The following is a 23303-nucleotide window of genomic DNA, read 5'->3' as shown; positions in this document are numbered from 1 at the left end:
GGACTGTTTTTGTCTGATGACTATGTGGCCACTGGCACCAGTAATAAAGACTCATTTTTATACACCCACAAACTTCTCATGGCTTCTCGGTCTCCTAAAACTCCCTGCCACGCTCTCCCCAGACTTACAGCTACTCAGAGCACTAGAACTCATACAGGCTCTGGCTGTACTCTTACAATCATATACAAAAAGAAACCAAAATGGATAAAAGACTCAAATGTAAGTCGTGAAACCATAAAAATCTCAGAAGCCATAGGTGGCAAAAACTCAGACATCTCTCCTAGCAATATATTCACAAATACATCTTGTAGGGCAAAGGAACCTAAGGAGAAAATTAACAAATGACTACATCAAAATAAAAAGCCTCTGCACAGCGAAATAAACCATCATCCAACTGAAAAGGGAGCCCACTGTATGAGAGAACATAAAATGCAATGATACACCTGATAAAGGGTTAATATCCAAAATATATGAGGAACTCATACAATAAAAAGAAGACAAATAATCCGATTAAAAATAGGCATAGGACCTAAATATACACTTCTCCAAAGTGGACATCCAAAGGGCTAAGAGACATATGAAAAAATGCTTAAAGTCACTGATCATCAGAGAGATGCAAATTAAAACAATAATGAGGTATCACCTCACACCTGTCAGAATGGCTACCATCAACAAAAGACAAGTGCTGGCTATGATATGGAGAAAAGGGAACCCAAGTACACTGCCAGTGGGAATGCAGACTGATGCAGTCATTATGGAAAACAGTATGGAGTTTCCTCAAAAAATTAAATATGGAACTGCCACTTGATCCAGCCATCCCATTTCTAGGAATATATCCTAAGAAATCCAATACACCAATCAGAAGAAAAAGTATGCATGCCTATGTTCATAGCAGCATAATTTATTTATTTATTTTTAAAATATATTTTATTGATTTTGTACAGAGAGGAAGGGAGAGAGATAGAGAGTTAGAAACATCAATGAGAGAGAATCATCAATCAGCTGTCTCTTGCACACCCCCTACTGGGGATATGCCCGCAACCAAGGTACATGTCCTTGACCAGAATCGAACCCGGGACCCCTCAGTCCTCAAGCCGACGCTCTATCCATTGAGCCAAACCGGTCTCGGCATAGCAGCATAATTTATAATAGCTGAGATTTGGAAACAGCCCAAGTGCCCATCAGTAGATGAGTGGATAAAAAAGTTGTATATTTAGTCGAAACTGGTTTGGCTCAGTGGTAGAGCGTTGGTCTGCGGACTGAAAGGTCCCAGGTTCAATTCCGGTCAAGGGCATGTACATTGGTTGGGGGCACATCCCGGGTAGGGGGTGTGCAAGAGGCAGCTGGTCGATGTTTCTCTCTCATCGACGTTTCTAGCTCTCTATCTCTCTCCCTTCCTCTCTGTAAAAAAATCAATAAAATATATTTTAAAAATTAAATATTAAAATGTTGTATATTTATACCATGGAATACTAGGAAGAAGAAGAAGAAGGAGAAGAAGGAGAAGGAGAAGGAGAACTTACCTTTGACATGGCATGGAGGGGCCTGGAGAGTATTATGCTAAGAAAAATAAGACAGTCAGAGAAAGACAAGTATCACATGATCACACTCATATGTGGAATCTAATGAACAAAATAAACTTGAACGAAGTTGATCCAGAGAAATAAAAGCATGGAACAGACTGTGTGCTCTCAGAGGGAAGACAGGAATGGGTGGGTGGAAGAGGTCAACCAAAAAACTTGTACACATCTCTACATATTCCATGGACACAGACAATAGGGTGATGGAGTGGAAGGCAGGCAATAAGGGATCAATGGGATATATATAATATTTTTAACAAAAAACACTTTAAAAATAAGTAAATAAATAAATTAAATTAAATGCCAGGGTACTTCTCTTTATCTTCATGCATTTGAGGATTCCTCTCTGTCTTTCTTTCTTTTTTTAAAAGGATTTTAAAAAATTATTAAATTTATTGAGGTGACATTGGTTAATAGGATCATAAGGTTTCAGGTGTAAATTTCTATGTTACAAGATCTGTATATTGCACTGTGTGCCCACCACCGAAATGAAATCATTTACCATCACCGTATATTAGGTTCCCTTTACCTCAAATCCCCCCACTCTTTTGTTTCTAATAGTGTATAGATTTTTTTTAATTGATTTTTTTAGAGAGACAGGAAGTGAGAGGGAGAGAGAGATAGAAGCATCAATGATGGGAGAGAATCATTGATTGGCTGCCTCCTGCACACCTTCCCCCAACCCTTGTGGGGACTGAGCCCAAAACCCAGGCATGTGCCTTTGACTGAAATCGAACCTGGGACCCTTCAGTTTGCAGGCCACTGCCCTAACTGGTTTGACTCAGTGGATACCCCAAACCAGTTAGGGCAGTGGTGTATAGATTTTATATTTTACTTTTATAATGATAACTTGAATAGATGGAACAAATCCTCTGGGTGGATGTGTGATCATCTAAGTAACAATTCACACCAGTGAACCATACCCACTATTATATTCTTATACTTGTAAATAATTATGGCAAGAGATTTAGTTATTGAGGGTTTAAACTGTATCATGTGGTGTAATCTCAGAGAGGTGGGTGGAGGTGGGTGGATTTGAAAAGATCAACCAAAGAACTTATATATACATGCATAACCCATGGATACAGACAATAGAGTGGTGAAGGCCTGGAGCAGGGGAAGAGGGTAGAGAGACTAAAAGGGGCCAATGGGGGAGAAAAGGGTACATATGTAATACTTTCAATGATGAAGATTTAATTTTAAAAAAGAAGTTTAAAAAAAAAAAACAAAAAAAAAAACCCCAAAAAACTAGGGCATGACTACCCAACATGATCAGTTAGGAATTGATAATCAGATCATCCTGTGAAGTTACTTGTTATAGAATTCCTTTTTTTCATCCATAAGCAGAACATTACAAATAAGATGTGAAAAGCCATGTCCTGCGTGGTTTGAGTTAAGGACCTGAAGAAGGGCCACATGCAAATGACTAGACGAGACAAGAAATATGAATTTGGAAACAGGGAGCCAGGCTGAGAGTCTTTCTCAAGAAGAAAGGCTTCACTGGTGCCCAGGCCCTGCCAACCTTATATTCAATTTTAGATACACATATTGCCCTTAGTTGGGCAGGCAATTCCGGCAGCAGACAGATTATCTTAAAGGTCAATAAATATTAGTAAAGATTTACTTTGAGACTATTTGGTCAGGAAATTGCTTGAGCCACCATTGTCTCCACTAATGGGGCAGGAGGGGAGGTTCCGCATAGCTTTGGCCTTGCCAGAGCTCAAGATCCACCAGCCTTCTGCATAGTGAAGGTTTACACCTTTCTGATAGTGAAGACAATGGGTAGCTTCCAACAATAAGGTGGCCTATAAGCTGCTGGATTGATGTAAATACCACATAAGTGAAAAGTTCAGAGTTGTAGATGTGGAATTCTGGCAATTGTTGAAATGAGTTCAAAGAGAAAAGATATAGTGTTAAGGCCAGAACCTTCATGAAATCCTGCTGCAAAGGTGGAAAAGAAGTGACCTACCAACCACAACCTCCTTTTTACACACTGAAAATGTTGTTCACTAAAACATAGACTATTAAAAATGGTTTAAAATTACATCAGTAGGAAGAAACCTTCCCACAGTTGCCTAAAAGATGTAAGTCATATTGATTATTAAGCCAACTTAGAGCTTCAGGACAGCAGTTTTTAAAGACGTTTCACACCTATCTTAACTTGTTCCCAAGGAAACAGAGCCCTGCGTCCATTTGTAGTTTAGACCTGGTGTCACAGATCTGCTTTGTTTGGAGTCCATTGCTAATAATAATAATAATAATAATAATAATAATAATTAACTAAATAAATTCAAATATCTAATTGGCTTCATTAAGATATTCAAGCCAGCTGAAACCGGTTTGGCTCAGTGGATAGAGCCTCGGTCTGCGGACTGAAAGGTCCCAGGTTCGATTCCGGACAAGGGCATGTACATTGGTTGCTGGCACATCCCCAGTGGTGGATGTGCAGGAGGCAGCTGGTCCATGTTTCTCTCTCATCGATGTTTCTAACTCTCTATTCCTTTCTCTTTCTCTCTGTAAAACATAAATAAAAATATATTGAAAAAAAAAAAAAGATATTCAAGCCAAAGCCGGTTTTTCTCGGTGGATAGAGCACTGGCCTGTAGACTGAAGGGTCCTGGGTTCGATTCCAGTCAAGAGCATGTGCCTTGGTTGCGAGCACATCCCCAGTGAGGGGTGTGCAGGAGGCGGCTGATCAATGTTTCTCTCTCATTGATGTTTCTGGCTCTCTATCTCTCTCCCTTCATCCCTGTAAAAAATCAATAAAATATATATTTTTTAAAAAAGATATTCAAGTATCAGGGAGCATTCTGTTGAGCAACTAGAAGGGGGCTCTGAGGAATTGTACAAAATGGAAGGATTTTATAGAAAGAACAGTGGGGTAAGGGAATTATTATCAAAATAAAACAAAGGATTGTTTTTGGACCAATACTTCTTTTCTCAGAGGGAAGAGAAGGGGAAAAATTTTTATTGTGTAGATTGCCTCCTATTTTTATGAGGGATGAAGAAGGGATATGTGACATTACCTTACTGGTCCTTGACCAGAAAATTCCCTACTGGTTGATTAAGATTATGTTTCTGGAAGAGGTTGAAACTGCAATTAGATCAGATATTAAACCAAGTTTGCTATCCTGGGCTTTTAACACCAGTGAAACTATTCGTGGCCTCTGCTTTCAAACAAGGGCTCGCTGTCCAAGGTGCATAGAAACCAATATTGCAGCACCAGATTTTGAGGGTTAAAAAAGGTCCACCAGCAAGGAAACAAGAGGCAAAGCTCAAATCTGTCTCCCCATCCCTGGTTCAGAGTGAAATTTTTTTTTTTTTTTTTTTTTTTTAAGAGAAGGGAATCTCTTTCCTTATATTTCTTCTTCTTTTTTAATCCTCACCCAGGGATATCTTTTTCCATTGATTTTTATACAGAGTGGAAGGGAGGGAAAGAGATACACAGAGAGAAACATTAAAGTGAGAGAGACACATCAATTGGTTGCCTCCTACACATGATTGAGCCTGCAACTGGCATACCAGGTACGTGCCCTTCACCAGAATCAAACCCAGGACCTTTGAGTCTGCAGGCCTGTGCTCTGTCCTCTGAGCAAAATCAGCTAGGGCCAAAGTGAGATTTAAGATGTTTGGGAAAACAGGCTGGTTTTCAGAAGCAGTGGCAGGGCAAGTTTCAATGGAAGAACGTTGGAACTTGGGCATTTATGGTAGGACTAGTGGCCCAGTGCTCAAAATTCATGCATGGATTGGGGGAGGAGGGGAGGTTCCTCAGCCCAGCCTGCACTCTCCAAATGGGGACTTCCCGCTCACCTGCCTGCCTGATTGCCCCTAACTGCCCTCCCCTGCTGGCCTGATCTTGCCCCCAATTGCCCTCCCCTGCCAGTCTGATCTCACCCCCAGTGGCCCTCCCCTGCTGGCCTGGTTGCCCCCAACTACCCTTCCTGCCAGCCTGATCGCACCTAACACAAGGTGACCAGATCATCCAGGTGTTGGCAGGACAGTTCTGATTTCTAACAATTTTTTCCTGCATCCTGTGGTGTTTTTAAAAAGTCCTGATTTTTGGAAAGAATCTTTCCAATGTTTCCAATCTTTCAAAAAAATTGGGACTTTTTTAAAACACCACGGGATGTGGGGAAAATTGTTAGAAATCAGGACTGTCCAGCCAACACCCTGACAATCTGGTCACCTTAACCTAATGGCCTCTGCCTGCCTAATCACCCCCAACTGCCCTCCCCTGCAGTCCTGATCTCACCCCCAACTGTTCTCTGCTGGCCAATTTGGTTCTGATTGGTCAGTTTCTATGCCAGTCAGCATCAAAAGCCCCACCTCCTAGGCAGCCATTGGCTTCTCACAGGTGACCCAGATTTGGTTCCAATTGGTCAGTTTCTATGCCAGTCAGAGTCTCTGGGTCTATCAACAGGGCCTGATCAGAAAGGCAGGGCTTTTCAGCAGTCCCAGTGGAAGCCTGGAGAGAAATGGAGGTGTGGCTGCTGGCCCAGCCAGGAGAGAAAGAGAGAGGCAAGTGCTGATCATTCACAGCTGTCACACAAGCTACGAATCAGACACTGCTTCTCTCTTCAGGTCTCTCTCGGGGCCTGATTTGAGCCCCCTCAGCAGTCAGTGCTGGATCGCCATTGCAACCCAGCGCTGACTGCAGGACTGATTTCCAGTTGGTCGAACCTCCAGTCATGATGGACAAGCAGGTATGGGGTGGGACAGAGCAGAGCTGCCTGGCCCCAGGGACCCCTGGCCTATGTTGTAACACTGCAGAGTATGGCAAAAATAGGTTTACAAGTGTGAATATACAGATCCAAATGTTTTTCTTTTTTCTTATTAAACTTGGTTTTAAAGGACACAAAATTCTGTGACAGATTTTGGTCAAGTCATTTCTATTAAAAAGTACTGATTTAAAAAACTAACACCTTCAAAACTGCCCCCCCTCCCCATACACACACCCCAAAAAAACACAAATGGTCCACAAAACATTTTATTTTCTTTCTGAAGGTTTTGTGATGCATTATAATCAATAACCAACCTTTTTTTTTCTTTTTCTTTTTAAATATATTTTATTGATTTTGTACAGAGAGGAAGGGAGAGAGATAGAGAGCTAGAAATATCGATGAGAGAGAGTCATCGATCAGCCGCCTCTTGCACACCCCCTACTGGGGATATGCCCGCAACCAAGGTACATGCCCTTGACTGGAATCGAACTCGGGACCTTTCAGTCACCAAGCCGACGCTCTATCCATTGAGCCAAACCGGTCTCGGCAATAACCAACCTTTTACTATTAAATTAAATGCCAATTGAAACAAACATTTCTGAGGCCATTCTTTCACCACTGATTAAGAATTGGGGTGGCAGATATTGGGGATAATATTCATTTAACTTCTGAGCTTTCTGGGCAGACTTGGTGACTTTGCTAGCTCCAGCTGCCTTCATGTCCACGGCTTTGATGACACCCACAGCAGCTATCTGTTTCATGTCACGAGCCGCGAAATGACCCAGAGGAGGGTAGTCAGAGCCATATAGACATGGGTTTGCCAGGAGCCATATAGATGATGGCAGCATCACCCGATTTCAAGCACTTGGGGCCATCTTCCAGCTTTTTCCCAGAATAGTGATCAATCTCCTCTTTCAGCTCAGCAAATTTGCAAGCTGTAGGAGCTGTGTGGCAATCCAGCACAGGTGCATATTCAGCACTGATTTGGCCTGGATGGTTTAGGATAATCACCTGAGCTATGAAGCCAGCTGCTTCCATTGGTAGGTCATTTTTGCTCTCACCAGCCACATTGCCATGACAAACATCATTGACAGACATGTTCTTGACCTGTCCCCAGGAAGAGCTTCTTGCAAAGCTTCATGGTGCATTTCAATAGGCTTTACTTCAGTTGTAACGTTGACTAGAGACAAGGTGACCACCATACTGGTTTGAGAACACCCATCTCCACCTGGCCCAGAGGGAGAGTAAGCATATCACCAGTTTTTTGTTTTTTGTTTTCATATCACCAGTTTTGTAGACATCCTGGAGGGGCAGATTCAGGGACTTATCATTTGGACAAGTTGGTGGCAGGATGTAATCCAGTTCTTCAAGCAGTGCGGTTCCACTGGCACTGCCATCTTTACAGTGACTTTCCATCCCTTGAACCAAGGCATATTAGCACTTGGCTCCAGAAATTGACACAAATGGTACTGTGTATAGATTATAGCCAATTTTCTTAATGTAAGTGCTGACATCTTTAACAATTTCCTCGTAGCTTTTCTGGCTGTAAGGTGGCTCAACAGAATCCATTTTGTTGACACCAACTGTCAGTGTATTGATATAAGCCAGAAGGGCATGCTCCTGGGTCTGCCCATTCTTGGAGATGCCTGCTTCAATTTCACTAACACCAGCAGCAACAATCAGGACAGCACAGTCTGCCTAGTATGTGCCTGTAATCATGTTTTTATGAAGTCTCTGTGTCCCGGGGCATCAATGATGGTCACATAATACTGGCTGGTCTCAAATTTTCCTGGGGAGATGTCAATGGTGATATTCAACTCACATTCAACTTCCAGTTTATATAAGACCCAGACATACTTGAAGGAGTCCTTCCCCATCTCTGCAGCCTCCTTCTCAATTTTTTCAATGTTCTTTTGTCAATCCTACTCTCATTTGTAGTTCAGATGGCCAGTAGTGGTAGACTTTCTAGAATCTATACCTGTCCAATGATGAGATGTTTATATGAGTCTTTTCCTTTCCTGTTTTAGGTTTAATTTAGAGGGAGTTTTCACAACATCTGTGTTCTGGCAGCAAACCCTTTGCAAAAAAATCCACAGTTTACTCTCATATTTGTTTATAATTTATTGCATTATTCCCTATACAAACAACTGTAAACATACTTTTGCCTCAGTCTGTATTGAGCTGTTTAATAGCTGTGTTGTTTTCACAGCAATACTGTATTACTATTGAGCTGTGGCACTTTCTTCTTCACTGCATCCCAAATTGGGAGGTTCCATTGATATTGCATTGGCACCAATGACCATCAGTTGACACCTTTGTTTGGGTAGATGCCCCACAGATCCCCTGGTGTGACATTTCCCTCATTGTAGTGGATCAAACCTCAATCTGTTGAACAATGGTTTTATTTTTAGCGCTAGTAGGATGATTGAGCAAGGGCAATGAGCATTGAAGGTTTTCATAGTCCGATCCTAGACACAAAATCAGAACCAGAGGAAGGGTTTCTAATTATCTTTTGCTGTTCTTTCATAGCACTTCAGAGCCACTTTCATGGGAGAGCCATTATGGCATCCTTCTAAAAATAGAAGGCAAAATCAACTGTGGGGTGGTTTTCCTTAGATATGTAAACCACAAATTTATCCTGGCCCTTTGAAACTATCTTTACACTCCAGGGCCCTCATTCCTCCAGTGTTCAAACTGGTAAGTTCCATTTGTTCATTACTGAAGAGGAAGAACCTCTGATTGAGAGCCTTCTCCCACCTCACCCTATCTAATTCTTCCACATTTCTCCTCAGAAGAAGTTTCTTTTCTTTTCTTTCTTCTTCTTCCTTTTTTTTTTTTTTTTTTTTTTTTTTTTTTTGTATTCCAAAATCACTCTCTCAGGAAAGAACAACTGTTAAACTAGAGAGCATGTCCCACCCTTCATTCAAATCTTTCCTTTTCTGGCAAAGGCTGGCTTGGAATCAATTTTATCTCCAAACCAAAGAGAAAGCAAACATTCCTTATTGGAATATGGCATTTTACTTAAACAAATGAAAAAGAAATCTACTTGGTTTTGACAAATCTCTTGTTCCCTAAGGAAAGCTAAGTGCGCCTGTCTGCCTTGTGGGGAGTGGGGGGGGTGGGGGGGGTGCCAGAGGACTGGGGTGAGCCGCCCGCAACACTTGAATCCGCGACCGCCGGCGCGGGCTGGGATTGGCCGCCGGGCCGGGCCTCCGCGCCTGCGCAGTGCTCCTCGCGCGCCGCCCTCCGCCGCCGCGTCGTGGGTCTGAGGCTGTGGAAGGGACGGGGTCAGCCGTCAGGCAGACAGCCGAGCGGGAAGGCGGCTGGGCCAGCCTGCTCTCCCCAAGGAAAGAGGGGGCCGCTTTCCTGGTCTCCCGGAACCTGCAGTCTGTCCAGGCCGGCGAAGGGGAAGCCGAGGAGCTAGTTGCGCCGTGGACGCTCCACCCGGCGCCGCCACCGCCTTAGCTGCCATGATGGATCGGAAGTGAGCCTCTGGGCGAGGCTGCCGGCGCCGGCGCTTCCAGGCTCCGTCCCCCTCCGCCCCCTCCGGGGGAAGTGCGACCCCGGGGACTCATCCCCTCGACCTCCGCGGCCCGCGACCCTCAGCCCGGGCCTGCTTCCTCCCGGACTGAGCGGCGGGGAGTGGCTCCCGGCCTCCGGCCCCGGCAGCGAGGAAGATGGCGGACCCGGCGGAGTGCAACATCAAAGTGATGTGTCGCTTCAGACCTCTCAACGACTCTGAAGTGAACCGCGGCGATAAGTACATCGCCAAGTTTCAGGGAGAAGACACGGTCATGATCGCGGTGAGTTGCCGCCTTCCCGCCGCTTCGGGCCTGGCCGGGCCTGGCAGTCCCGGGGAGTGTGGGGTGCAGGGTGTGGAGGGAGCGGTCGTGTCCCCCGCTGTCCCCGGTGGAGTTTTCCGGGTCAGATAACCCAGCCCCGGGACGGCGAGCTCCGCAGGTGTCCCTGGGCCTCCCCTCCCGGCCTCGGCGCTTCCGAGGGGTGATGGGAGGCGCCTGGCCTCAGTCCGGGACACTCCCTCACCTGGGGTGCTGGGGGAGCTGTTTCGGGAGCAAGTTTAGTGTGCGCGCGCCTGCATTTATGTGGGGTGTTTACTGTTCCTGCTGGTTGTTGGGGTTTTGGCTACCCCCAATTTACCATATATAAATATCTAAGACTAAAATTCAGCTAGTAACGTGGAGACCAACCCAACATATCTTAAGTGCTAAAGACACTTAGTTTTATAGAAACTATATGTTGAACCCTATTGTTTTCCCCGCGGGAGGAGGAAAAATTATAAATAACACCTTTACCTCAAAATGTTTACCTACCCACATTTTATTAACAATAGGGAAAGATTAATAGGAACTATATAAAAAGAAATAAATGAATTTTCTTTTAAAATCGGAGTGATCAATTTTGTTGCAAATGTGGCCACTTCAGATTGGGTCAAACAAGTGCTCAGAAAGACCCATAATCTCATTCTTGCTGGGTTTTATTTGGTAACAGTCTAGGTAAGAGTGTTAACTTTTTGTGTGTATATTAGAGTAATGTAAAAGGAAGGTTTGTTTTTTTTTAAATGTATTTTTATTTATTTCAGGGAGGGAGATAGAAACACTAGTGATGAGAAAGAATCATTCATTGTTTAGCTGCCTGCTGCGTGATGTCTGGAGCCCACAAGGGAGACGAGAGAATGTAAAGTTACTTCTTTTCCTTTCTTTTCTTTCTAGTATTGACAAGTCTCAAATAGCACTCCCAGTTCAAGGAGGTTAAAATGGATACTAAGATACTCTATATACAGAGCAGTTTAATTCAAAACCAAATCTTTCTTAGTTATGACATGTAGCAGGGCTTTTTTCTACATTTTTAACATGGTACAACATTTTAATGTTAATTTTTCCTAATTGCATTTCATATTTAACATATTATTTACACAGTTTAATTTGGAAATAGGACAAAGTAGTCATGGGACAGTGATAATTAAAAGCATTGGCATATTATACAGGACTAAAGTTTAAAGTTCTTTATATTTTTTATGTGAACGTTTAAGTCTAATGAGTGAATGTTGATCCATGTTGCTTGTTAGGCATTTGACAAACAAGTCATTAGATTACTAACATCTGCCAGTACTATGTGTAGACTGAAAGCTGGTTCTTTGTTAACAAAATCCAGAAGAAAAACTCTTGCTATAAATGACATCATGGTGAGGCCAAGAAGTTAAGCACAGTAGTAGTCATCCTTTTCCTTTAGAATGATATATTTTACATGGAATCAGAAGGCTTACAAGGCCTGGCTACTAGTTTCTTAAGTTTGTGTGAGTACTCAACTTCAGCAGTGCTTGACATAAAGTTGTTTTCCTTTTCGACTTGTATTAGGAATGATTTTTAGTATGTGCTTACACAAATCTGTAAGTATAATCAAGTTGTTGGGTTTTTTTATATTAGAATTTAGGATTTACAAATGTTTTAAGATTAGGTTAGAAGGCAGCTCAAAAATGACAAAAGCTGAGGAAATAGTTAAAACAAGTGATTACCACAAGAAGCACACATTTATGCTAGGTTGTTTCCTTTGGATAAAGTTATTTAAGTGTCTTATATGTTTATTTAGTAATGTAAATAAATATAAATAGTAATATAAATAATGGATAGATGATAGAGCTGTGAAACAATGAACAGTTAAGTTGGCCTTTAGGCAAGCATTTTAGTCTAGTTTTAAAAATTTGTATAAGCAGAGATACATTACAATTGAGTGACAAAGCCTTTAGAAATATAAAACAATGTGTTTAGTTCATTATTTTCAGGAACTAATACTTTGCACATGGTAATATGTCATCAATTATTCAGGTCTCATTTTTGTTCACTTTTTAAAATGAATTATTTTTTAAAGGTTGTTTGGGAATTTATGAGGGCTACTGGGTAAAGTAAAATAGAAAGTCTCTAAAAATCCTCTTGGTTCATATTTGGATCTTGATTCTGATTCAAAATATATAGTTTAAGAAGGAATTGCTGCAATGCAGAATTTAAAACTAAATTATTCTATACATTTTAAAAGTTTTTAAAACATTTATTTCTATTGATTTGAGAGGGGAAGAGAAAGAGGGAGAGAGAGAGAGGAAACATCAATGATGAGAGAGAATCATTGATAGGCTGCTTCCACCCAGGTATGTGCTCTGACCCAGAATCGAACCATGACCTCCCGCTCAACCACTGAGCCCCACTGGCCAGGCCATTTATAAAGTTTTTACAGACTTCTAGTTGAATCAAAATTTAAAGAATAAATATTTTGGTTTATAATGTTACTGAATTATAAGTATGATCGGTGCTCATGTAAAAAATCGTTTTTAAGGATTCTGATTTTTATCTAAGTTTGGTTTCCAATATTTTGTCCAAGTTTTTTTCTGTTACTCAAGTAATTAGTTATTTTTATTTATTTTTTATTTTTATTTTTTTAAAATATATTTTATTTATTTTGTACAGAGAGGAAGAGAGAGGGATAGAGAGTTAGAAACATGGATGAGAGAGAAACATCCATCAGCTGCCTTCTGCATGCCCCCTACTGGGGATGTGCCCTTAACCAAGGTACATGCCCTTGACCGGGAATCAGTCCACAGGCCGACCTGTATCCACTGAGCCAAACCGGTTTTCGGCAGTAATTAGTTATTTTTAATACTAGAGTCCCTCAGCCTGGCCTGTGAGGATTGGGACGAAACTAGCTTTCTGACATCCCCAGAGGGATCCCAAATTGCAAGAGGATGATTCTTGGGTGACTACACCCCAGAATCAAGCTCCTTCCTCTGGTTCTGGATGTTTCATCCAAGAACTGCAACTGCCAAGTCACTGCAGCTCTGCAGCTCCTGTGTTGAGCGTATGCCCCTTAGTGGTCAGTGCACATCATAGCTACCAGTAAGACAGTGGCTTAGGCTTTTATATATGTAGACTATAGGCCCGGTGCATGAAATTCGTGCACAGGACTGGGGGCATTGTCCCTCAGCCCAGCCTGCACACTGTCCAATCTGGGATCCCTTTCACAAACCAGGACTGCTGGCTCCCTACTGATCACCTGCCTGCCTTCCTGATTGCCCCTAACAGCTTCTGCCTGCCAACCTGATCACCCCTAACCACTCCCATGCCAGCCTGATTGATATCTAACTGCTCCCCTTCCAGCCTGTTTGCCCCCAACTTCCCTCCTCTGCCGGCCTGGTCACCCCTAACTGCCCTCCCCTGCAGGCCTGGTCCCTCTCAACTGCCCTCCCCTGCTGGCCATCTTGTGGTGGCCATCTTGTGTCCATATGGGGGCAGGATCTTTGATCACATGGGGGCAGCTATTATGTGTTGGAGTGATGATTAATCTGCATATTACTCTTTTATTAGATAGGATAGAGGCCCTGGTACCTGGAATTTTAAAAAAATATATATTTTATTGATTTTTCACAGAGAGGAAGAGAGAGGGATAGAGAGTTAGAAACATCGATGAGAGAGACTCATCGATCAGCTGCCTCTTGCACCCCCCCTAATAGGGATGTGCCCGCAACCGAGGTACATGCCCTTGACCGGAATCGAACCTGGGACCTTTTAATCCGCAGACCGATGCTCTATCCACTGAGCCAAACTGGTCCGGTGGTATCTGGAATTTATTTACCTTCTACATTGAAACTTTGTAACCTGAAGTGGAGCCAAGCCTCCTGCTGGCTCTGTGGCTGCTGCCATTTCAATTTGGATTTGTTTACCTTCTATAATTGAAACTTTGTTGCCTTGAATGGAGACTTAGGCCTGCAAGGGTAGACAGAAAGCTTGGTTTCTTTCGTTGCCTGGGGAACCTAAGCCTCCCTCTTATTCTCTGTGACTGTAGCCATCTTAGTTGGGTTTATTTTCATACTCGCTCTGATTGGCTGATGGGTGTGACTGGTGGGTGTAGCAGAGTGATGGTTAATTTGCATATTATTCTATTATGTAGGATTATGTGACTGCATGGCAGGCAAATCTTGTAATCTTATTGTGTTTCCCCATTTTGCCATTTTTCATACAGTTTTGTTTTTAGTTTGGGAAGTGCTATAATTATCACATATTGAATGAAGTAAGTGACTTCTTTTATGAAAACCTTTAAGATGTACAAGCAGAATATATTCACTTTAAATAAAAAAATTTGATACCTCAAAAGTAGGATAGGGAAACTCCTTATGCAGTTCTCATGAACCTGCTGAAAGATGAAAAAATCAATTGAAAAAATTATTGCTATATTTATGAGTTATAAAAGTGGAACATTCACACGTGTTACGTGTCTTTACTAATCATTGTTCTTTATATATTGTAGTACTAGAGGAATGGTGCATGAAATTCCTGCACTCGGTGCCCAACCTGCACCCTCTCATAGTCTGGGGACCCTCAGGCAATGTCTGACTGATGGCTTAGGCCTGCTCCTTGGGCAATTAGTCAACAATTAGACATTCTTAGCACTGCCATGGAGGCAGGAGAGGCTCCTGCCACCACCGCTGTGCTAGCCAGCCATGAGCCTAGCTTCTGGCTGAGCAGCACTCCCCCTGTGTTGAGCATTTGCCCCCTGGTGATCAGTGCGCATCATAGCAACTGGCCATTTCGCCGTTTGGTAGGTTTGCATATTAACCTTTTATTATATAGGACTGGAGGCCCAGTGCATAAAATTTGTGCACTTGAGTGGGGGTTTCCTCAGCCTAGCCTGTGCCCTCTCACAGTCCAGGAGCCCTGGAGGGATGGAGCCCTGGAGGGATGTCCGACTGACTGCTTGGTGGGCCTAAGCTGTCCATTGGACATCCTTAGCATTGCCACGAGGCAGGAGAGACTCCCACCACTGCCGTTGTGCTCACCAGCCATGAGCCTGGTTTCTGGCTGAGCCGTGCTCTCCCTGTGGGAGCACACTGACCACCAGGGGGCCGATCCTGCATTGAGTGTTTGCCTCCTGGTGGTCAGCATGCATCATAGTGACTAGTCATTCTAGCATTTGGTCATTTGCATATTAGCCTTTTATTATGTGGGAGATGCCCCCTAGAGCCATAAGAAATGCAGCTCTGTAAACTCATTCTCCAATTGCCCTCATTTAAAATCAAATTCCCCTTTCCCCCTCCTCCAATGGGGTGTGTGCTGCATCTTGGTTACCACTTTGGCTTGACACTTTTCCTCTCTGAGCTTCATTTCTGAATACATACACATATACCACAGGAATTGTAATCTATTCTCCACCTACCTCACTGGTTTGTCATGAGGAGGTTCTGAGCTAATAAACCTAGAAATGTTTCATCACATAAGTGATGTCTAAAGAGGAAGGGATTGTTATTTTTAAGCTCATGGGTACCCTTGCAGGCAGCAGGTGCTGATTAGGAGAGGAGGGCATGATTTTTCCTGGGACTGTAGCTATGAAAGCTTTGCAGAGGGTTCCACAGGTCTTGGAGGGGGGCGTGGGGGGCCTCTGGCCAGCAGCCCTGTAGTGGTGGCTGTCCCTGGAGGCGCTGGGGCGGGGGGGTGGCAGGGAGTTTGGGGGTGGCAAGGCTGAAGGGGAAGTAACTTGTCAAACCTTCCTGCTTGGCACCATTCTTTAAATTGTACATGGCTGTTTCGCAGATGTACTTGCTCAGGTTGGAACTCCAAACTTCTGGAGCTGGGTGAGGGCCCGGCCTGGGCAGAGCCAGGTGGGCTAGGAGGGCAGGTTTAGCCATACCCACTGCGAGGTTCAGCGTGCTTCCTCTGCAGAGACAGCTCAGCGCTGCTGCTATCAGGGGAAAGGGTCTGACCCTAGAGGGCCGCTCAGGCCTGCTCTACCCAGGTCTGGAGTTGTAGGGAGGAGAGGCGTGCCCAGCCCCAGCAGAGGCCCGCCCCTCTCCCCCCCATGGTGCCAGGTGTTTGGGGGTGCTGACTGGTGGTCGCCCCTGACGGGAGGGGGTGGGGAAGAGATCGAGAGTTGGAGGTGTAGGCTGCAGCTACCCCCAAGACTGGGTCTTCTCCCCATCCAGCCAGCCTCCCCACCCCCCTGGGGGTGCTGGGAGATTGGAAGAGCTCCCAGTGGCCACTTCCTCTTTCTTCTTTGCAGTCTGGGCTCCTGTCAGGCACGGTCCTCAGACACACACACACACACACACACACACACACACACACACACCCCACCCCAACTTGGCTCCAGTCGCCCACCCCCTGCTGCACGTGCATCAATCTGTAAATAGATTGTTACAGGGACACTGTCATGGACAAATTAGCATATTACCTCTTTATATGTATAGATACTGTATAGGCTGCCAGAACCAAAAAAAGGCTGTTGTACTTAGTTTATTGGAAGTAGAGAATAAACCTAATTAGATTATCTTGCCCAGTTCCTTGCCTTCAGCACAATAGGATTTCCTTTTTTAAGTGAATGATGATTTGGTCTTTGATCCTGTTTACCTTTTTTTTTTTTTTTTTTTTTAAATTTTAATTAGTTGAATTTAGAGAGAGAAAGGTAGAGTGAGAGAGAAACATCAATTTGTTATCCCACTTATTTATGCATTCATTGGCTAATCCTTGCTGCCCTGACCAGGGCTCAAACCCTCAACCTTGGCAAATCGGGGGGGACATTCTACCCAACTGAGTTCCTTAGCCAGGGCTGATCCTGTTTACCTTAATAGTGAAAATTAAAAGAGAATAAGGAGCCATCTTCTCATACCTTTACAATTTGGGGTGTTTGCCCATAATCTGTGTCAAACTAAGGAAAATATAGTATCCTATAATCTCTCCTGATTACTATTCAGAATTCCAAAAAGGGGCATATCCATGCCAGAAGGGTTCCTTTTTAACCTGATTTGGTGTTAGCCTAGTCTGTGCAAACTCAGACAGGAACCACTTCACTTAAAAAAATCTAAGGTATGGTTGCAATTCAAATAAACATTTCTAATTCATTTTGTCCCTTGAAGTCTAAGTCACATGTCAATGAATCTTGTGACTTGGAGTGTCTCTGAAGATACATAGAAATAGAGAGTATGTTTCAGTGCCAAGAACCAGGTTTTAAAGAATGGATGTCAGAAAAAAACAAAAAACATATAATATACAGATTAATTTGGAAATGTGCCTTAATTATAGACCATTAGAAATCGATTTTATGTTTCATTGTTTGAATTGTAGTTGGTATCTAATTTTATGCTATTGTGATCTGAGAAGATTTTTGATATGTTTTCTGTCTTCTCTTTTTTAAAATATATTTTATTGATTTTTTACAGAGAGGAAGAGAGAGGGATAGAGAGTTAGAAACATCAATGAGAGAGAATCATCGATCAGCTGCCTCTTGCACATCCCTACTGGGGATGTGCCCGCAACAAAGGTACATGCCCTTGACCCGTATCAAACCTGGGACCTTTTTGCCTGCAGGCCGATTCTCTATCTATCCACTGAGCCAAACCAGTTTCAGCGGAATTTAAAATTTCTTGACTTGATACCAAGCACAAAGTTTTTATTTAACAAGGATATAATTTCTAAACAAATCACTCAACCCCAGCTTGATTATTTTTGTTTGCATATTCATAGCCCTGCTTTAATAAGGTTGTATATGTAGTTTGCATTTTTGCTAGTGGTGATTCCAGAATAAGTAGCTACATAATGTATTTTTGAGGCAGGCTTTACAATTACCTATTATTTTTAGCATATATCTTTCTAAATGGTTTATAAGCACTGTTGTTGTTTTTTTAATTGATGTAAAAATGGAGATAAGGGATTAAAGTTCAGTAGTGTTCTTTCTGTTTGTTTAGATGTTTATTTTAAGATTTTGTTATTTGATTTATTTTGGAAGGATCAGCTGTCTTCATGCTTTATCTTTTCTATTGATTAACTTCTTTTTTTAAAAATTTATTTTATTTAATTGATTTTACACAGAGAAGAATTGAGAGGGACAGAGTTAGAAATGTCGATGAGAGAGAAACATCGACCAGCTGCCTCCTGCACACACACACACACACACACACACACACACACCCTCCCCACTGGGGATGTGCCCGCAACCAAGGTACATGCCCTTGACTGGAATCGAACCAGGACCTTTCAGTCCGCAGGCCGACGCTCTACCACTGAGCCAAACCGGTCCTGGCTGATTAACTTCTTTCTTGCAAGCAAAATTAGAATTAGTCATTGTTTAAATTTTGCTTTCATACCTTTTTTTTCTACATCCGTTATTAAATGTATATTTGGCTAGTAGCAATCTATTCTTGACTCCTTTCCAGGTTGTGAGGTCTTTAAAACTAGAGACTATCTCCATTTCAAGTCAGATGTCATTACTTGATCACTTATATTAATTAGTATTCAAGACTATTATTATCCTCTGTTCTTTGAACACTACAGTCTATACTAAAATATTATTTCTAAAATTATTACTTTACAGTATTTGTTGCCTTCTAGGTGCTAAATAAATGTTTGCTGGATAAATGAAGAGGGGAAATTATTTTCTTTTTGCATAGAAAAAATAGCATGGTTTATCACTGGTGTGGTGATTGTTCTTTTGAATGTATTTGTTTTGAGTTTGTTTCCAGAATTGTTTATTATGAATACATCTTGTATAATCAGTAGTATAACCTGCAGGCTTAAATGTTAATGTCTCAGGGATATCTTAGCAAAAGGACACTTTTATGTATGCTTTAGCCAAAGAGTAATCAGACATTGAGATGCCTTTTAATTGATACTAGAGCTGATCATCTTAGTATATCCGTCAGGAATGCTTTCAGCTGCAGAGTGAAAACAAACAACAGAGGTTTAAATAAGATGTTATTTCTCTCATTAAAAGTTTATATATAGGCCTTTGCTGCTACTACTTATGGATTCTTATCCTTTGTTTTCCTTAGTGACTTTTCATCGTTTTTATCATGTTTTCAAAATGGATGTTACAACTCCAGACATTTATTCCAGAAAGGAGAAAGGGTAGTCTCAGCTGAGAATGGTTCTTTTCATCAGGAAAACAAAACTCTTCTCCAGTACCTTCCAGCAAACCATCACTTACTTCATAGTATCCAGAAATGGGTCAAGTGGCCACTAGTTGCAAGGGAACGAGGCTAACAAGTGGTTAGCTTTTCAGCCTATCTAATGGAAATTGGTAAGGGGATTTGGGAATGGCTTCACATAGCCTTCATTCTTACTTTGAGGAGGGGGATTGTGGGATAAAAAGTAAGGTTTGTGTGTGTGTGTGTGTGTGTGTGTGTGTGTGTGTGTGTGTGTGTGTGTGTATGTGTGTGTTTTAAGATAAGACCCAGGAAGTATTCTGTAATGTTAAGGATTTTTTCCGGAGTCATGATTATTTTGTATTTTAGGGTCCAGTTCCCTTCTCTTTTCATCTGTAGATGCTTACTTTCCTAGGTCAGTAGCTTAATCTTTTGAGCATTAAAACTTGCTCAGGTCTTGCCCATTTAAAAAAATACATATATCTTTCTTAGCTCCACAGCCAGATAGAAATTACTTGGTTATCTTCCATTCTTTTTTCAACCCATTACAATCTGATCTTTGTCTTTTGATACTTTTCAGTTTTGTCTTGACTTCAGTTATATTTAACACAAGCAGTCCCTCCTTGAAAGTTTCTCCTTGATTTCCATGGACATTATATATATATATATATATATATATATATATATATATATATATATATATATATATATATATATATTGTTCAGATTATTACAAATGTGTTCCTCTCCCCTCCCCCCCCCCTTATTGCTCCCCTCTACCAGGTTCCCACCCCACCATCTGTTCTTTCCCCATCCCCCATTGTCCTCATCCATAGGTGCACAGTTATTGTTCAGTCTCTTCCCGCACCCCCTACTCCCCTTTTCCCTGAGAATCGTCAGTCCACTCCCCTTCCATACCTCTGATTCTGTTATATTCAACAGTTAATATTGTTCGTCAGATTTTTTAATTCCCTTGGTTTTTAGTTTCACTTGTTGATAGTTACATATTTGTTGTTCATAATTTTTATCTTTATCTTCTTTCTCTTCCTAAATAACCCCCTTCAGCAATTCATATAATTCTGGTTTGGCAGTGATGAACTCCTTTAGCTTTTTTTTATTTGTGAAGCTCTTCACCTGGCCTTCGATTCTGAGTGATAGCTTTGCTGGGTAGAGTATTTTTGGCTGTAGGTTCTTGCTATTCATCACCTTGAATATTTCTTGCCATTCCCGTCTGGCCTGCATGGCTTCTGTTGAGAAATCAGCTGACAATCGTATGGGTGCTCCTTTTTAGGTAACTACCTGCTTTTCTCTTGCTGCTTTTAATATTCTCTCTTTGTCTTTTGCTCCTGGCATTTTAATTATGATGTATCTTGGTGTGGTCCTCTTTGGATTTCTTTTGTTTGGGGTACTGCACACTTCCTGGACTTGTAAGTCTATTTCTTTCCCCAGGTGGGGGAAGTTTTCTGTCACTATTTCTCCCAGTATTCTTTCGGTATCTTGCACTCTCTCTTCTGGGACCCCCATAATTCTGACATTGGTTCGCTTGAAATTGTCCCAGAGGTTTCTTACACTATCTTCAACTTTCTGGATTTTCTTATCTTCTTGCTTCTGCAGAGGAGTGTCCTCTGGCTCTTTGTGTTCTAAATCTTTGTCTTGATTCTTGCGAGAATCTTCCAGTCTGTTTTTAGGGCTCTGTGTAATATTTTTTATTTCAGACAATGTATTCTTTATTTCTAGTTGATCCCTTTTCATATCCTCATAGGTCTCATTTATTTTATCGCCCTTTTTTAGGATATTCTTGAAAAGCCTTATAACTGTAGTTTTGAACTTATGTCCATTCTTTTCTTTTCCTCCATCTCCTTCCTTTGTGTCCTGCCTCTTGTCTGCATTTTAGTTGTTTTCCTGATTTGATGGAATAGTTTTCTGTGCTAGGTGTTCTGGTAGAGCCCAGTAGCACAACCTTCCCAGTTACCTGCGGTGGACAGTCTTGGTGTAGCCCTTTGTGAGCTGTGTGTGCAGTCTTGTTGTTAAGCCTTGCTTATTGTTGGTATCACTGGGAAGCGTTGATCTCTAAGCCAATTGGCTGTGAGGATCAGCAGTGACTCAGCTAGGAGGGCTTCTGTACTCCGCTTGGATGGGGGGGAGTCTCGGGGTGGGTCAGACAATCTTTGGTTCCCTGTCAGTCTTGCCTTAGGAAAGTCCTGTTCCTGGTGAGTCTCGCAGGATTGGTTGCAGGCGCGAGCACCTCTGTGGTAAAGGCGCAGACAAGCTTTGGATTCTGGCCAGTCCCTCCTTAGAGAAAGCCAGCCTCTGGGAGAGCTTCGTGCTCAGCTTGGATGGGGAGGAGCCTCGGGTTGGTGCAGACAAGCTTTGTTTTCCTGTTGGCTCCTCCCCAAGTCCCGCAGTAATGGCCTCTAACTTCACACACCTCCGAGAGATCTCTGCACGCTGCCTGACAGTCTGGCCTCTCCCTGACTGGGGCCGTCTATCAGAGCAATAGGGTGATTCTGTTTTCCTCAAGAACAAGAAAGCCAGCCACGCATTAGCTCTCCGCCCTCTCTGCGCGCCGGGTGTAAGCCAGTTGCGAACTCAGCCCGGCCCGCCCTTTCCGTACACTGGGATTGAGCCAGCAGCAATCTCGGCCCAGTCCTCCCTCTCTGTGCGCTGGGATTAAGCCAGCGCCTTTTCACATGCACAGTTCTCCATACCTTCACAGTTTCTGAGGGTCAGCGCACCTTCTCTCTCCTTCCCAGATGGCAGAACCTCCTCTCAGCTAGCCGTCCGGTGATTCAGGGCAATGCCTCCTCTGTTTTCCAGTTCTAAATTCAAATTTGTTGTGGTAAGCTACATTCGGGTGTCTACCCTATGTCGCCATCTTGGTTTCTCCTCTGGACATTATAGTCTTGATTTTTCATTCTATGTCTCTCGCTCCTCAGACTACATAAGCAGTTCTCTAAATGTGGTCCCCAAGGTGGAGTCCCCAAGATCCTTTCTGAATGCCCACAAGGTCAAAACTACATTCAAACACTGAGATGTTACTTGGCATTTTTACTGTGTTGGCATTTGCATTTGATCTTTGCTTCTTAGACTTTAAACTAGAGGCTCAATGCACAGAGATCACCTTGCCGGGGAACGGGCAATTAGGTTCTCGGCCTCCCTGCCTTCTCCTTCCCTTGCTTCTTCAGCACCCCACAGCCACCGCTGGTCACCTGCCCTGTTCTGCGCTGCCCCCTAGTGGCCAGTGCTAGTCATAGCAAGCAATCAAATGACTGGTCTCTGGGTCAAACTCCTGAGGACCTTACTTCGTTTGGTTTCTCTCTCTCTCGCTCGCTCGCTCGCTCGCTCGCTCGCTCTCTCTCTTTTAAATATATTTTTATTGATTTCAGAGAGGAGGAGGGAGAGATAGAAACATCAACAATGTTTGCACACCCCACACTGAGGATTGAGCCCGCTACCCAAACGTGTGCCCTGCCTGGGAACCAAACCTTTACCTCCTGGTTCATAGGTCACTGCTCAACCACTGAGCCACACTGGTTGGGCATCATTTGGCTTCTTGAATGCTGCAAGCTCCTTTATGCCTTAGGCTCTTTAAGCATCCTATTCCCAGTGCCTGGACTACTTACCCAAACTCACCCTCTCTCATGACTAACATTGAAGAGAATGACAATGAGCTAGGTGCTTTTTATTCTGCAGTTCTGAAATATCCCTTTTCCATTATTTTCCTGATATTCAGGTTTCCTTTAAAGGCTTTCATAGTGTTGTGGCAGAATCCACGTGAGAACAATCAGTCAGCACTGAGAGAGGAAAGTTTTAACCTTTATTTCGCAGATTTGCTCGTCCAGGTGAATTCCGGATCCAAAGCCTGAACTGACCTTGTGGGGAGGCTCTGACCTATATATCTCCTCCTGTGGAGGGCCCCTGATGGTCCCTGCAGCTCCGCTCAAGTCAGTCTTGGGGGGCCTTGGGGGCATGCTCTGAAGCTCCACCCAAGTCAGCTGTGGTGGGACTTTGGGGTTAGACTGCAGCTCCGCCCAGGTTCAGCCAGAGTGGGGAAGTAAGAATATAGTTTTATTTTTTTTTTTTTATTTT

At 42.9% G+C, this 23303-nt stretch overlaps 1 protein-coding gene and 1 pseudogene across 3 annotated transcripts in view; one reads left to right on the top strand and one right to left on the bottom strand.

Moving 5' to 3' along the window:
* Positions 1 to 6873: 6873 nt before the first annotated feature.
* LOC311612196 (elongation factor 1-alpha 1-like) lies at positions 6874 to 9773 on the bottom strand (annotated as a pseudogene). The gene is made up of 2 exons: positions 9683 to 9773; positions 6874 to 8319 (listed from the first exon to the last, which is right to left on the bottom strand). The product of its transcript is annotated as an elongation factor 1-alpha 1-like (transcript).
* Positions 9521 to 23303, top strand: part of KIF5B (kinesin family member 5B) — an 83182-nt gene continuing 69399 nt past the window's right edge. Inside the window, exon 1 of one of the 2 annotated variants that reach the window (XM_084875783.1) lies at positions 9521 to 10104. In XM_084875783.1, coding sequence (XP_084731909.1) covers positions 9979 to 10104 — 126 coding nt within the window. In that variant the 5' untranslated portion in view covers positions 9521 to 9978. The remainder of the gene's footprint in view (positions 10105 to 23303) is intronic. The other variant, XM_084875782.1, reaches the window with a different exon arrangement.

The sequence above is a fragment of the Pipistrellus hanaki genome, assembly GCF_964339955.1.
Source record: "Pipistrellus hanaki genome assembly, chromosome: 1".
Taxonomy (NCBI): Eukaryota; Metazoa; Chordata; class Mammalia; order Chiroptera; family Vespertilionidae; genus Pipistrellus; species Pipistrellus hanaki.
This window is presented reverse-complemented; position numbering and strand designations above follow the sequence as displayed.